The 14,970-nt window shown below is 45.9% G+C and overlaps 1 protein-coding gene across 2 annotated transcripts; it reads left to right on the top strand.

The window, feature by feature from the left end:
• The first annotated feature begins 2,526 nt into the window (after window positions 1-2,526).
• Window positions 2,527-12,284, top strand: CNIH1 (cornichon family member 1). 2 transcript variants are annotated; one of them, XM_081194737.1, is made up of 6 exons: window positions 2,527-2,720; window positions 5,151-5,219; window positions 5,462-5,509; window positions 8,805-8,917; window positions 10,037-10,180; window positions 11,340-12,284. In XM_081194737.1, exons 1-6 carry the CDS (start codon window positions 2,640-2,642, stop codon window positions 11,365-11,367), a joined length of 483 nt encoding a protein of 160 aa, XP_081050863.1. In that variant the 5' UTR covers window positions 2,527-2,639; the 3' UTR covers window positions 11,368-12,284. The 2 variants fall into 2 exon arrangements, with proteins under 2 accessions (XP_081050863.1, XP_081050864.1); XM_081194738.1 differs by lacking the exon at window positions 5,462-5,509 and having other exon boundaries at window positions 2,531-2,720.
• Window positions 12,285-14,970: the final 2,686 nt, after the last annotated feature.

The raw sequence follows: 14,970 nt of genomic DNA, 5'->3' as shown, positions 1-14,970 counted from the left end.
AATTTATACATTGCTCCCCTCTTAGAAAAAAAGAAGTCCCAAAGTGATTTACAACCAACATAAAATAAAGTCAATAAAAATACACGTGAATGTTATCAAAAATAAAATTTAACCATATCATATCATTGGTGCTGAAATGAGGGTAAGGGCTGGTGCCAGACAGGTCTTCCTTAAATGGGCTATTGCAGAGGAGGACATAGCTCTGGCAGAGGGTCTGACTCTGTATAAGGCAGCATCCTGTGGCTCATTCTCTCATCACCACCTTCTGGACCTGCGGAAGAAGCAGGTGGTTTGGGGCCTCGGATGATGATTTTGACCAAAGTGCGGGAGGCAGTGGAAGACAGGAGTACCTGGCGTGCTCTGGTCCATGGGGTCATGAAGAGTCGGACACGACTAAATGACTAAACAACATGATGATCTCAGGATGTGGAGAGACTGCCTGTTGGGCACACTAGTAAGTCCCTGAGTTGGAAAATGGAAGTCTGTGCATGCTCAGAAGCATCCTGTTCTCACTTTACAAGACCTAGACCTTGAGATTCCAGGATGAGGCCGTCTCCGCTGTGACTCAGGCTGGCATCTGATTTCTCCCCTGGCATCTGCAAGTCCTTTGATCCAGGGCTCAATTTGACACAGCGGCCTCTGCGGCAGTCAAGACTTTGGGTCTGTCCTTTAGAGAACTTCTAGGTGAAGTCCAAATTGGGTGTCACTTTCCCAGGAAAGAAAGCTTGGGAGTCACACTGGGAAGGGGGAAGTCATCCCTGTGTGCTGGGGGAGTGAAAAAGGCAGTGCAGGGAGTGCTCCTGCAAGCATCTGGTCAGTTCCTGTAAGAACAGCATGCTGGACCCAGGGCCGGATTTAGGTTTGAGGAGGATGTGAGTGGCACTGTGGGTTAAACCACAGAGCCTAGGACTTGCCGATCAGAAGGTCGGTGGTTCAAATCCCCGCGACGGGGTGAGCTCCCGTTGCTCGGTCCCTGCTCCTGCCAACCTAGCAGTTCGAAAGCACGTCAAAGTGCAAGTAGATAAATAGGTACCGCTCCGGCGGGAAGGTAAACGGCGTTTCTGTGCGCTGCTCTGGTTCACCAGAAGCGGCTTAGTCATGCTGGTCACATGACCCGGAAGCTGTACGCCGGCTCCCTCGGCCAATAAAGCGAGATGAGCGCCGCAACCCCAGAGTCGGTCACGACTGGACCTAAGGGTCAGGGGTCCCTTTACCTTTTAAGCTACTGAAGGTAATGAGGCCCTTGATATGTCCAGCTGTCCTATGTCAACAACAACCTCAAATTGTTGCTGTTTTTTGTATTGAATATATGCAATATGGTAAAACCTAATAGGTATCTCAAGCCATTTGCCCATGTTGCCATGCGATGGGGGGGGAAACCCCTGGATGTGATGTACATTTCTAAAATATAAGATAAAAAACAAAATGAAACCTACATACAGTAACAGTGTTTTGTGTTGTGTAGGGTCCTATGATGTAAGTCATGGGCCCCGCCTGCTAGCCTGCTCCCTCAAAGATCACTGGTTTGCTCAAAAAAACGAAGATCATGGCCACTGGGTCCATCACCTCCTGGCAAATAGAAGGGGAAGAAATGGAGGCAGTGAGAGATTTTACTTTCTTGGGCTCCATGATCACTGCAGATAGTGACAGCAGCCACGAAATTAAGAGACGCCTGCTTCTTGGGAGAAAAGCAATGACAAACCTAGACAGCATCTTAAAAAGCAGAGACATCACCTTGCCAACAAAGGTCCGTATAGTAAAAGCTATGGTTTTCCCAGTAGTGATGTATGGAAGTGAGAGCTGGACCATAAACAAGGCTCATTGGCGAAGAATTGATGCTTTTGAATTCTGGTGCTGGAGGAGACTCTTGAGAGTCCCATGGACTGCAAGAAGATCAAACCTCTCCATTCTTAAGTGCTCACTGGAAGGACAGATCCTGAAGCTGAGGCTCCAAGACTTTGGCCACCCCATGAGAAGAGAAGACTCCCTGGAAAAGACCCTGATGCTGGGAAAGATGGAGGGCACAAGGAGAAGGGGACGACAGAGGACGAGATGGTGGGACAGTGTTCTCGAAGCTACCAGCATGAGTTTGACCAAACTGCGGGAGACAGTGGAAGACAGGAGTGCCTGGCGTGCTCTGGTCCAGGGGGTCACGAAGAGTCGGACACGACTAAACGACTCAACAACAACATATGTAGGGTGCCTACATTCTGCATGTGCAAATGGCTTGAGATACCTATTAGGTCCATAAGTTACCATATAGCATATATTCAACACAAAAGACAGCGTCAATTTGTTGTTGACAGTTGGACATAAAAAGGGCCCCGTTCCTTCCAGTAGTTTAGGTCCGCATTGAACCTCAATCCGGCCCTGGTCGTGAGAAACGGGGACAGGAGAGCAAAAGCGTGTCCGGGCGGCGCTGCAGTTCCGGCGCCGGCCGCCAGTGGTCGCTGCGGGGCGCCTTCGAGGGAGGGGCGGGGAGGCGCACGCCGCCGTCACCGTGGCCCGCGCGTGCGCAGTGGCGCTCCCCTCTCGCCGTCGCTGCCCGGGCTCTTGGCGGCCGCCCTGAATGATCCGGCCCGGCATCCCCCGCGCGCCGCTCGGCCGGGGCCTCGTCTTCCGCCGCCGCCGCCGCCGCCATGGCCTTCACGTTCGCCGCCTTCTGCTACATGCTGGCGCTGCTCCTCACCGCCGCGCTCATCTTCTTCGCCATCTGGCATGTGAGTGGATGGGGGGGGTCAGTGGGGAGAGGGGGTCTCCTCATGAGGGGAGGGAGGGGCTGTGTGAGGGGGCAGCCATGGGGAATAGGGGGCTGGGGTGGTTGCATGAGGGCTCTATGGGTCGAGAGGGGCAGGGAAATGGGGCTGTGAAGGTTAGGGGGTCTGTGGGGGGGAGAGAGGGGGGCTCCTCATGAGGGGAGGGAGGGGCTGTGTGAGGGGGCAGCCATGGGGAATAGGGGGCTGGGGTGGTTGCATGAGGGCTCTATGGGTCGAGAGGGGCAGGGAAATGGGGCTGTGAAGGTTAGGGGGGTCTGTGGGGGGGGAGAGAGGGGGGCTCCTCATGAGGGGAGGGAGGGGCTGTATGAGGGGGCAGCCATGGGGAATGAGGGGCTGGGGGTGTTTGCATGGGGGGGTCTATGGGTCGAGGGGGGCAGGGAAATGGGGCTGTGGAGGTTAGGAAAGTTGGGGAGGGGTCCCTGGGGAGAGAGGGGGACTCCTCATGAGGGGGCTGTGTTAGGGGGCAGCCATGGGGGAAAGGGGAGCTGGGGGTGTTTGTATGGGAGGCGGTCCATGGGTCGAGGGGGCTTATGAGGGGAGGGAGGGGGCTGTGTTAGGGGGCAACCATGGGGAATGGGGGGCTGGGGGTGTTTGCATGGGGGGTCTATGGGTCGAGAGGGGCAGGGAAATGGGGCTGTGAAGGTTAGGGGGGTCGGTTGTGTTAGGGGGCAGCCATGGGGGGTCTATGGGTCGAGGGGGGCAGGGAAATGGGGCTGTGGAGGTTAGGAAAGTTGGGGAGGAGTCCCTGGGGAGAGAGGGGGGCATGAGGGGTCCATGGGGTGAGGGGGACTCCTCATGCAGGCAGGGAAATGGGGCTGGGAAGGTTAGGGGGGTCCGTGGGGAGAGGGGGGCTCCTCATGAGGGGAGGGAGGGGGCTGTGTGTGGGGGCAGCCATGGGGGAAAGGGGAGCTGGGGGTGATGGCATGGGAGGGGGTCCATGGGTCGAGGGGGCTCATGAGGGGAGGGAGAGGGCTGTGTTAGGGGGCAGCCATGGGGAATGGGGGTGGTTGCATGGGGGGTGTATGGGGTTGGGGGGGCTCCTCGTGAAGGGAGGGAGGGGGCTGTGTGTTGGGGTTGAGGAGGAGCAAAGTGGGGTTCTCATGGGATAGAGCTTGGTGTGTGTGTTGGGGGGAAATAAACGGGTTTACGATCCATGGGGTGAGGGAGACACGGGGTGGGGGTGCAGCTTGGGTTTGGGGGTGAAGTGGGAAGGAGGAAGGGCATTCCGGTTATTTGCATTAGTGGTTTACCCATGGCATTGCATAGGCAATCTGTGGGGCTTAGCAGGGGAGAGCTACGTGTGTGGGGGCGAATAGGTGCTCCTCCCCAGGAGGGAGAAGGCAAGTGGACTTATAAGTGGTATGTATTTGGGGGTGAGGAGATAAGAGAGGGAAAAGTGGGGTGCGTGGGTGATTGCATGAACTTATGATTTCAGGGGGTTTCTGGGTGGGGGGGAGTGTGCCAGAGATGGATGCATATTGGGGGGGGGGAATAGGACCTGTTCGCAGGTGGTAAAGGAAGGAGTTGTTGTGGGGCACTGAAGTGGTGGGTTCGAGGTATTTGGGTCAACCAGAAGTTGCCAAACCAGAATCTTGCGGCAACTTGCTGTTTTATTTCTCTCCTAATACTCCAGCCCTGGGGTGAATTAATGTGACTTTGCCCAGGTATTAGCAAAAGGGAGTTGGCGAGCATTTTTGTTGCCCATCAGAAGTGAGCTCGCTCAGGAGGTTGGAGCCTGATAGAACAAAGGGCACTTTCCTCCCAGACCTCTCCCCCCCCTCCTCCTTCCAGTTACTACCAATTTCTTAACTTGACACGACTGCAAAATCTGCTTCCCTTCAGCAAATGTTTGGCTGGGGTTACACTGTGCAGAAGTGGGAAGCGTTAACTAAGTAGCATCAGGATAAAATGTGTCCATGTGGCTGGGTCATGAGAGTGCTACGAAATAGCCGTACTGTTTTTAGCAATCTTTTGCCTATAGAATAGATGTCGTTATCATATTTCACTGGACTAGCTAATTGTGTCAAGGAGCGTTGCCTGCTTCCAAGTTAAAGGAGAGCTTGTGCCTTTCCCTCATTAGCCCCAGAAACCGGATGAAGAAACCTGTGAATTGAGCTGTCTTGCGCAGGTCAGGGAGTGTTTTTGTGGCGACAGGAAATGTCTTTTGAGTTCTTTCACATTGTGTCCAGACTCTGCCTAGCTGTTCCATACATTTTAAGAGACTAGCTGGCTGGGATCTAACCCTTGGGAGGGTTTCCTGTAAACTTGAAACTAGGATTTTGTCTCTTCAGGGCGTGGTGCTTTTGAACAGGGCTACACATTCCATTTGAGCTGTTCTCACCCTACTGTCCAACTGTTCTAATTTTATTTTAGATTATAGCTTTTGATGAGCTGAAGACTGACTACAAGAATCCCATAGACCAGTGTAATACACTCAATCCTGTAAGTTTACGTGAGAGAGATCTCTTTGCATTCATTCTTAGCCAGGTTTTTGGTAATTAATATTGACTTACGATGCATTAGTAAAATGTTACTTGATAATATGTAATAGATCTAAGATTTCTTGGCAGATTTCTTTCTCTTTTCCTCTAAGCTTGAAGTTCTGACTTGCTTGTCTGCTGGTGATCTTGTCAGCTGTCATACTAACATTCTTTCAATCTGCTTTTTACATTTTCGGTACAAAGACAGTTGAAAAGGTTAAAAAGATTAAGAGAGTCAAAATTGCATTAAAGGTGTGTACTGCTTTTTAGTTTAATGTTTTAATGCCACTCTCTACTTTTCATTTTGTTAGGAACATCTGTATTATTTCTGTTGACTTCTTTTTGTTCGGTGTGCTTGCTCATTTGCCTGTCTTTTGTCTATTCAGGGGTTGTAATAACTTCATGGACTTTGTGCGTTGTGAGTTGGCTTGCTTAATAAGAGATGGGGAAAACTGTTACATGCTTAAATTCTTCTATAACTAAGCCAGGCTGGCAAGAATCAAATAGATTTGACACTTGTTGTTTAACGAGGAAAATGCCAGGTTTCCTCTCAACCAGAGTTTGCAAATCTAGTTCAAAACATGGCTTCAAACTCTGGTTCTGATGTGAACCCTGTTTAGTGTTGGTGCAGATCACAAAACCATAATTATGGGAATTCATGTTGGGTAGTCGGGGGACTGGGATACAGGAGTGTGCTATTCCAAGTCTGGCCCCTTGATATATATTTTTTTATACATGGGGTTGTGTCCTGTGCCAGTCCTCCTCAGAGTAAACCCACTGAAATTAAGACAAGACTAATTTATGTCCATTAAACTCAGTGGGTGTCCTCTCAGTTGGGCTTGCATCGGATACAGCCCAGGGTTTGTAGGTAGCTGCTGTTACATTTGCACCAGACCTTAGTGAGAGGCGTAGTCCATGTTCTTTAAAAGATTTTCAGTTTAAACCAGAGCTGGATAACCTGCAGTCTGTGGACTCCTAATCTGAGGTGGCCCTTCCTGGTGGGGGATTTAATCCCTACATTTTGTGATTTAGGAAAAATTGCTGCCACAGCCTCAGGAGATGTTACTGACACTGCTGTTAGCTGTTGGAACAAGTTGCACTGTTTAAATAGAGAGCAAAAGATGGCAGACACTCATTTTATATATGTAGCATTTCAACTGTACATGTACTTGCTTAGCAGATTGGAGAGCTAAAATAAATGAAACAACTTCTCAGGTGTTAACCTCTGCCTTCACTCGAAGTGTTTCCCTTTTGCCTTCAGCTACTCCATTAATCAGGGGTGCTTGAGAAAGTTGGGGGAAAACAAAATTCAGCGAGAGCAGGAATGGAGATGTGTTTGGGAGATGTGTCCTCCAGATGTGTTTGGGCTCCATCTCCTATCAGCCCCAGTCAGAACGGCCATTGGGCAGGGATCCTGATGGGAGCTGAAGTCAAGCATCACCTGGAGGGCAATGGGGTTTACACCTCCAGCTAGATGATTTTTCAGTATTGCCCTGCTAACTTTGAGCCAGTGGGTGTCAGTGCTGAATGTAAACCGATCAGCTAGAAGCAGGTCATGGGATGTATGGGTACAACTGCTAGAAGCTGCTTCCACAAAGAAGATACGTGGAATTGAGAGAATGTCGCAAGCTTGGATAGTGGTTGCGCATGGAACAGTTTACCCTGCTCGGTCATCTCTCATTTGATTTGGGAGGGTGAGAAAATGTTCACTACATGTATGCATTCCCTTATCACAGACTTTTAATCAAAAAGATTCTACCATATGCATGTTGGACAACTATGTTTTAAATATACAGGTGAGAGTCTGCAGACTTTCTCGTGACTAATGAGCGTACTTATAAATGCTTTCCTCCCAATAGGGATGCAATAGGTTTAAAAGAAGTGCAGGACTCTTAAAAGCAGGATTAACGTGCAAGATTAGGAAATGGCCAGCAAGTTGACAATAATTTTAGCCACAAGATGGTCTAGTTTTTAATGCTTTGTGGCTGAATGCTTGTAATAACTTTCGTGTTTAGGTCTCCTATTGCTTAGCAGACGCACAGCTGGAATCTCAACCTGTATTTGGGGACATGCAGATTTGAATAGTCTGTGTTAACTGCTGTGCTTCCTCCTTTCATACTGGATACAACAATGACTGCAAGTTCAGACAGAGTGAGGAATATCAGATCAACAGCAGTTTCTGTTACCATCTGTGGTTGATGCTTTCCAGTTTTTCTTGGCTACAAACTGCTGTCTATGATAACGGGCTCCCATATAAACAGGGTACACTGTCTTCGTAGGTTTTCACTGGAAAGCATGATGGTTAAGAAGTGAATATATTAGAAATGTAAATTGCTTTTCGTAGAACGTAAGAAATGGGATCCTGTTAAGTTGATTCTAGGCACTGTTTGTTCCCTTCTGCACAGCAGGATTTGTGCTGTTTATATTTGTGTACATTGTTTATGTTAGAGTATTGGTCCTATCTCTGCACAATTATTTGTAAAGGAAAAAAATGCTTTTTAAAGAAAACATTTGGTTTATAACATACACAGCATTTTAGAGTTCCAGGATTTAGACAACCAGTAGTACACAGCTTCACCTGAATAGTTTGGGACATCCAAAATTTGTAGAAATGGAGCAATAGAAGGTTAGCAAGGAATTGTGCAGTTGTTGAGTCTTGGTTTGAATACAGAAATTCTCAGGATTTTATGTAAGTTTCTAGTCCTGATAATTTGTAGATGTAACTGAGTGAACCTGAAAGTGAAATTTTCTAAAACCACAGAGTGCAGAAAGCAAACACAGTTCAGAATTGCTTTGAAATCTGCTAAATTGATTTTGAAGGGAGAAGTTCATTGATGGATTTCAAGGAAATAAAACTTAGTTGAGTGAGTGTCCACCTTACTTGATTAAACAATGCAGTGGGCAAGACCAGAGATCTCTGTGTCCACCCCAAATAAAATATAAAAGAAATACCAAACATCCTCCTCTTTTGCTGTATGTGTAGACAGTTTCCACCATTTCCAACAATTGGGTTGATGGGAGTTATCTCAAACAGTTTGAGGGCACCTGGTTAGGTAGCTGAAATCCCACCTGTAAATTGTGGTTTGGATGTAGCTCACTGTAAGCAAAAATCGTTTGGAGGGTTGCTGTAAGGCCATCTGCCAGTCTAATATGAAGACAGATGGGCATTGCCTATGGAAATCTAACTTTCCCTGGGATGTAAGTTGTAAAATGGAAGATATATACGAGTCCTCAGTTTGAGTGATGACCCTCTCCAAAATGTGCAAACTTGCCTTTTTTATTCTCATACCGCAGATTGTATAAATGGTATTCAATGTGAGCAGTAGCCAGTTTTATGCAAATTGTACCAAGTATTGTTTGCACGTTTTACACACTCATGACACAGTACGTTGAAACTATTATGTTGGCTTCTCTTGTCTAATGCTGGCTTTGCTTATTAGCCCTTACTTTTTCTTTTGACGCAGTACACCCCCTGTCACTGTAACGCAAGTAAAATACACTAAATGTGGAAGCAGAACTGCCTTGACTTGTGTGTCTTCCTTTGCAGCTTGTGCTTCCGGAGTACCTCATCCACGCTTTCTTCTGTGTTATGTTTCTGTGTGCAACAGAATGGCTCACGCTGGGTCTCAATATGCCGTTGTTGGCTTACCATATTTGGAGGTAATTCTGGGCATGGTTCAGTCTCAATTTATTCATGGAAAAGCACTTCTTACTGTACGGTTTGGTGTAGACTTCCTGTGGAAATTAAGCCTGCGGAGGAATTGGGTTAACGATGCAGATGAAGCCTTTTTCACGTAGGATTGTCGAAGAATGAATAATACAACAGCCAAAGCTGTTCAGTGTGTATGTTGCACATCGATTGGGCTCTGGAAGTCTTGGCCTTAATCTAAAGCAAAACAAGTTTCCACTTCTTATTGTTGGGAGAGAGGAAATCAGAAAAGGAGGCAAGCTTGGATCTAAATTAAATCTTCAGTGTCCTACATGGTTCTCTGCCATTTCCATGACTTCTGTTTGCAAACTAGAGGGAGATTCCTTTTTCTGATACTTAAAGCACATGGGTAAGGCCTTAACTTAAGAAGATAAACTCCGTAGTTCTGCCTTGAGCCTGCTTTCGCCTTTATAAATGTGTAAAGAGCTGTCCAAGAATTCATCTGGTCCAGTGCTCTGTCCAGTGTTAGATGCAGAGTAGGATGGAGATAACCCACCTGCTGCTTGTCCCTACTATCTAGTAATCATAGGTATGTTGTACTGAGCTGTTGCTGATGAATGCAGTATATATACTGTTAGTATCCTGCCTTTTTGGCCCCAAACACCTTGCTGCATGAAATCATTGCAAGGGACATTTTATTTTTCACTGTCAAACCAATAACAAAAACAAGTCAAGATCAGAGGAATCAGGTCAGTAGCTAGTTGTTAAAGCTGAAATGTCTGGCACCACCTCCTTCAGTGCGATCTAGATATGTCAGCGTTGCAGTGGATCACAGGGAATGTTTTGGTTAGCTTGGATTTTGTCATGCACTTCACTAAACTGGTGCAATTCCTTTAGGCTTAGGCTTCTTATAGGCTGCCTTGGGCTCCATACTGGAGGAAAGGTGGAATGCAAGTCTAATAAATCAATACATTTTGATAAGTCAGAAACCTTGAAAGGTGGAAGGAGGTGAAGAGAGATCTTCCAGTTCCATGAATGCAACTGCATTTTTATTTCTTCTCATTGCTGAATTTCTGAATACCAAAATTTCTTTTCTTGTACCTTTTAAAAATGCAAATTCGTTTTTCCAGGTATATGAGCAGGCCTGTAATGAGCGGCCCAGGACTCTATGATCCCACAACCATCATGAATGCAGATATTTTAGCATATTGCCAGAAGGAAGGATGGTGCAAACTAGCATTTTACCTTCTATCATTTTTTTACTACCTATATGGGTAAGTCACAAATTTCATTTTTATTTGTTGCAGAACTTTTCATACTGTCTTTCCAGCAACTCAGGGTGGTTGACGATTTAGGAAAGTAAGATAAGCATTATGCAGAATTTGTTATTAAGTATCAATAGTTGGGTTTTTAAAAATTACTAAAAGCCCAGGCATCTCATACGTGTCTCAAGGTTATCCAGAATTCGTCTCATGACCTGCCTCCTTTTCAGCAGGGGGCGGGTGGAGTTCCGTAATTGGATTGGTGTGACTGAGAGATGCCTCTTGATAGGGCCTTGCCACTGGAACAGGGCCTTGCCACTGGATCCTAAAAGGCAAAGCAGCTCTTAACTAGAAAGCAAGTCCCTACCATTTAGATACATTTTCTGAAGTTGCTAGCTGACGTGGAATTTGTACAAAACTTCTTTCTTTAAAAAAAGTGCCATGCTCTTCAGATATTTTGTTGCTTTAAAATGTAAGCAAAGTAAAGTTGTGCACAACGGTTGCTTGAATTGCCAGGAAAGCATGTTTTTGCTACTGCCACTTGAGTTTGTTTATTAGAACTGTGCTAGGCCTTGCCAACCTAGCAGTTCGAAAGCACGTCAAAGTGCAAGTAGATAAATAGGTACCGCTCTGGCGGGAAGGTAAACGGCGTTTCCGTGTGCTGCTCTGGTTTGCCAGAAGCGGCTTAGTCCTGCTGGCCACATGACCTGGAAGCTGTACTGGCTCCCTCGGCCAATAAAGTGAGATGAGCGCCGCAACCCAGAGTCGGCCACGACTGGACCTAATGGTCAGGGGTCCCTTTACCTTTACTTTAGGCCTTGGCAAAAGAGACAGGTTTGCCAACCAGAGGTGCCAGGTTGTGAACTTCTGTGGTGCTTTTGCTGGGGGATATGCATGTTTTTGTGTTGAGGGCACCAGGCAATAAATAACCACTGCAAGCACTCGGTTTATAATAAGAGTGAGTGCCAGCAGCAGTAACAACTGTGTGCAGATATCTACTTCCCTTGTGGTTGTACCAGTGAGTATCTGGCTCTGGCTTATGGTGGTACATAATGAGCTCAGTGGTAAAGGCTGAACACAGAAGGTACTCCTAGTATGCAACAAAGCAGAAATATTTCTGCTAAATTTAAAAGAGATGTATATATTATTCTGTTTATCCTTCTTCCAACAGCATGATTTATGTCTTGGTGAGCTCTTAAAAGATGGCATCCAGCAGACTTGGTTCCAGCGAAGTGCATGCAGAAAAGCCACAAGACGAAAGGATTGTTTTCAAAGAAGAATCTAGTATCAAGATTTAGCAGTGGAATCTGACGATCACAGTTGCAACTGGTGGGGGGAAAGACGACTCCTACATCTTCTTCTCCTGCCCCTTTAAATTGTGCCCATACTTTAATACTCATGGAAAGATGGTTTCATTTTCTAAATTTTACTGGGATGTTTAAAGTGATGAAAATCACATATAAATTAATGTAAAGCGGTTACCTCTGGCTTTGGACAGTTTTGACCCTGCACTCCATAAGGAACAGCCCATTCCCTCAATTATAATAGTATCAATTGCTGTCCTTAGTATAATAGAATTTTGTTTTTGTTCAATTGACTTCGTAGTGGATCATTTGGGTTGTGGACTGCCATCTAGCTGTCACCTGTAGGTACCAAGTGCTCCTGAAAGACTGAATGGTTTTCTGTATGTTATCTCTTAGGTAACCTCTGTGTGTCTTGTAGATGAATACATGACAACAACTGCAGGAAGAATTGTAGTTCTATTTTTTACCGTTTGGATATTACCTCCCTATAATGTGCATGGCTCAAACTTCCCATATTTACGGCAAACATTGAATGCCCCTTGCTTTAATTTTCTACACTAAGTGGATATGGTAGGGGAAGAGGGAATTACTGGTGAAGAGTACATATTAAAACCACCCTATAAAAAAAAAAAAACCTTGTGTAGCGGTCTCAAATTACCATACAACCTGGGTCAAGCGTGGTAATAAAAATAGTTTGTGAGTTTGCAGGTAGAATTGCGTACAATTTGAGACACTTGTTCAACGAGTTTGGGTGAATATCCTTGCTGTTCCTTAGTGCAATACAATAAAAACTTCAAAGACGGATAAAACTTCATTTTCTTCTACTGCTTTGGCTTTTTCAAAGTGCTTTGGAACTGCTGACTTTAGCCAGCCGCTACTAGGTAATACTGTTCCAGTTTTAAAGGTAAAGCAATAACTTGAAAAAGGACACCTTCTGCTAAACAGCAGGGCTGCCTTTAGAGCAAAGGTGATTAGAAGCTAGACCAATGTCCTTCAGGGGGCAGCAGGTCAGTTTCAAATGGATTCTTGCAAAGCCAGACTTCTGGCCTGATCCTGGAAAATACTGCCTCTGTTCTTAGGCAGGAGCAGGGACAAGCTAGGCTTTCACTCTATAAGAGATTCCAAGTATGGAATCTTGGTTTGTAAAGCAAAACACTTTGGATCTTTAGAGGGGAAGTCAATCACACCAGACTGAAACTGGTCACTCCTGTTGAGCATCTTATGCCCATTGCTGGTGGAAGTCAACTCTGCCGCAAGAGCTGCTGAGAGGTTCATGCTCCTTGGAACAAAGGACTTCAAGAGCACAACGGAGCTGCTTTTTATTCACAAACAGGTCGGTTTGATACCTATTGTAGGTCCAAGGAAGACAGCCATGAGCATTGCCGACCTAAGTCCATAGGGGTGGATGAAATAGGAATGGAAATGAAGAAATTTCAGCCAGTCCTTACCTCATATTCCAAGTTTTCAAGATCCTGTAAAACATTTTCTGATTGCATTGTACAGCTATGAAACTTGATTTTAAAATGAATTCAGTACATCAGGATAATAAGAAGCTGCAAGTCCTTATTCTGACAGCTGTGCAGTTTTAAAAATAGGTATTCATCTCATTTGGCATATTCAAAACCATCATTATCTATTGGCGACGAGTGTCACATGTTTGGGTAGATTATGTTCACTTGATCCTGCATCTCTAGCTTTCGTATTTGCTGAAGGATCTGAAATTGTGCCTGTCATAGCTTTAATGGCATGCAGTGTCCATAGCAGTATGTTCACGTAAAAAAGATTACCTATTACTTTCTGTGTTGTGACTGATATTTTATATCTTTATACAGGTGGCAGCCATATTAGCTTCTTTTAGTATGTGTGCTTTTAAGAAAGCAAACGAGGTTTTTGCCCATGATGGGTGTGTAGCATTTGTTTTTCATAACTTCCTCTAGGAGAGAAACATTACATTTGTGTATAAGATACTGGTGCTGTCATCAAACTGCCTTTGCCTCTCTTAAAATATGATGTCGGCTTTAATTCAAAGCTTGCTTTGTGGTCCTTTTTTTTTTACATACAGTGGTACCTCAGGTTAAGTACTTAATTTGTTCCAGAGGTCCGTACTTAACCTGAAGCACCACTTTAGCTAATGGGGCCTCCTGCTGCCACCGTGCCACCGCAGCACGATTTCTGTTCCCATCTTGAAGCAAAGAACTATTTCTAGGTTTGCGGAGTCTGTAACCTGAAGCGTATGTAACCCGAGGTACCACTGTATAAGGTACTAGGGTGTAAGTGTAGGAGAAACTGAAGAAACTGCAGAGAGGTGTGAATCTCTTTATAATATAAAGGTATCCCATAAACAATATACAGGTATCCCATAAACAATATACAGGTATCCCATAAACAAGGGACGAGGGTGGTGCTGTGGGTTAAACCACAGAGCCTAGGACTTGCAGATCAGAAGATCGGCAGTTCAAATCCCCGCGATGGGGTGAGCTCCCGTTGCTCGGTCCCTGCTCCTGCCAACCTAGCAGTTCGAAAGCACGTCAGAGTGCAAGTAGATAAATAGGTACCACTCCAGCGGGAAGGTAAACGGCGTTTCCGTGCTCTGCTCTAGTTCGCCAGAAGCGGCTTTGTCATGCTGGCCACATGACCCGGAAGCTATACGCCGGCTCCCTTGGCCAATAAAGCGAGATAAGCGCCGCAACCCCAGAGTTGGTCACGACTGGACCTAATGGTCAGGGGTCCCTTTACCTATCCCATAAACATGGGATAGCGATAACGGCTCCTCAGCTCTGATATCTCCTGGGTTTTTTTTATTGGGTTGGCTTTTTTTTTTGTTTTTTGAAGATCAGGTAGCAGTTTATGGGAAAGAACTCTCGAGATCAACTGCCAGTCAGAGTAGACAGCAATGGACCAGATGGATATACAGTACGACTTGCATATGTAGGTATCTCTGAGGCTGAAACAAAAAAAAGCACTTCCACTTCTACAGAGGCTTCCAAAAGCGCTAAACAAGCAGCCCATCCAAGCTAACATCAACTAGGGTTGCTGCCTAAGCTAACTTTTGATATGGCTGGCTACATCAAATAGATCAATATTGCCCTTGATGATTTCAGACTGGGGTGGGGGAATTCAAATGCAACAGGAGGTATTTCTGGTTTGACAGGTACCAGCTGGTTTTTAGAAAGCCTGCATAGCAGTAAATTGTTTCAGGATAGGCGATCACTGGGGGGCAAGTCAGATTAGGCAATCATGCAAGCTTGGAGGACAATCACTTTAATACACACTGTTTCCTAGCAGTTACCGCAACAGCCCATAGGTTTCTAGAGAAGTGAACAGGAAAGTAAGGTGCAAGCTTGCAGGGGCACTATTTTGTGCAATATTTGTTCAAACCTCATGGGAGAGAGACATTTGGAAAGGCAGCCCATGTTAAAGACATCATCCAGAATGCCAGCTGTTGCGGCTGTGTCCTAGGACATAGCAGGAAACCTTTTGACGCACCCTAAAGTTTAA

This window comes from Podarcis bocagei, assembly GCF_964188305.1.
Source record: "Podarcis bocagei genome assembly, chromosome: 1".
In the NCBI taxonomy this organism is placed as follows: domain Eukaryota; kingdom Metazoa; phylum Chordata; class Lepidosauria; order Squamata; family Lacertidae; genus Podarcis; species Podarcis bocagei.
The sequence above is the reverse complement of the archived record's forward strand: the minus strand, read 5'-3'. Positions and strand labels throughout refer to the sequence as shown.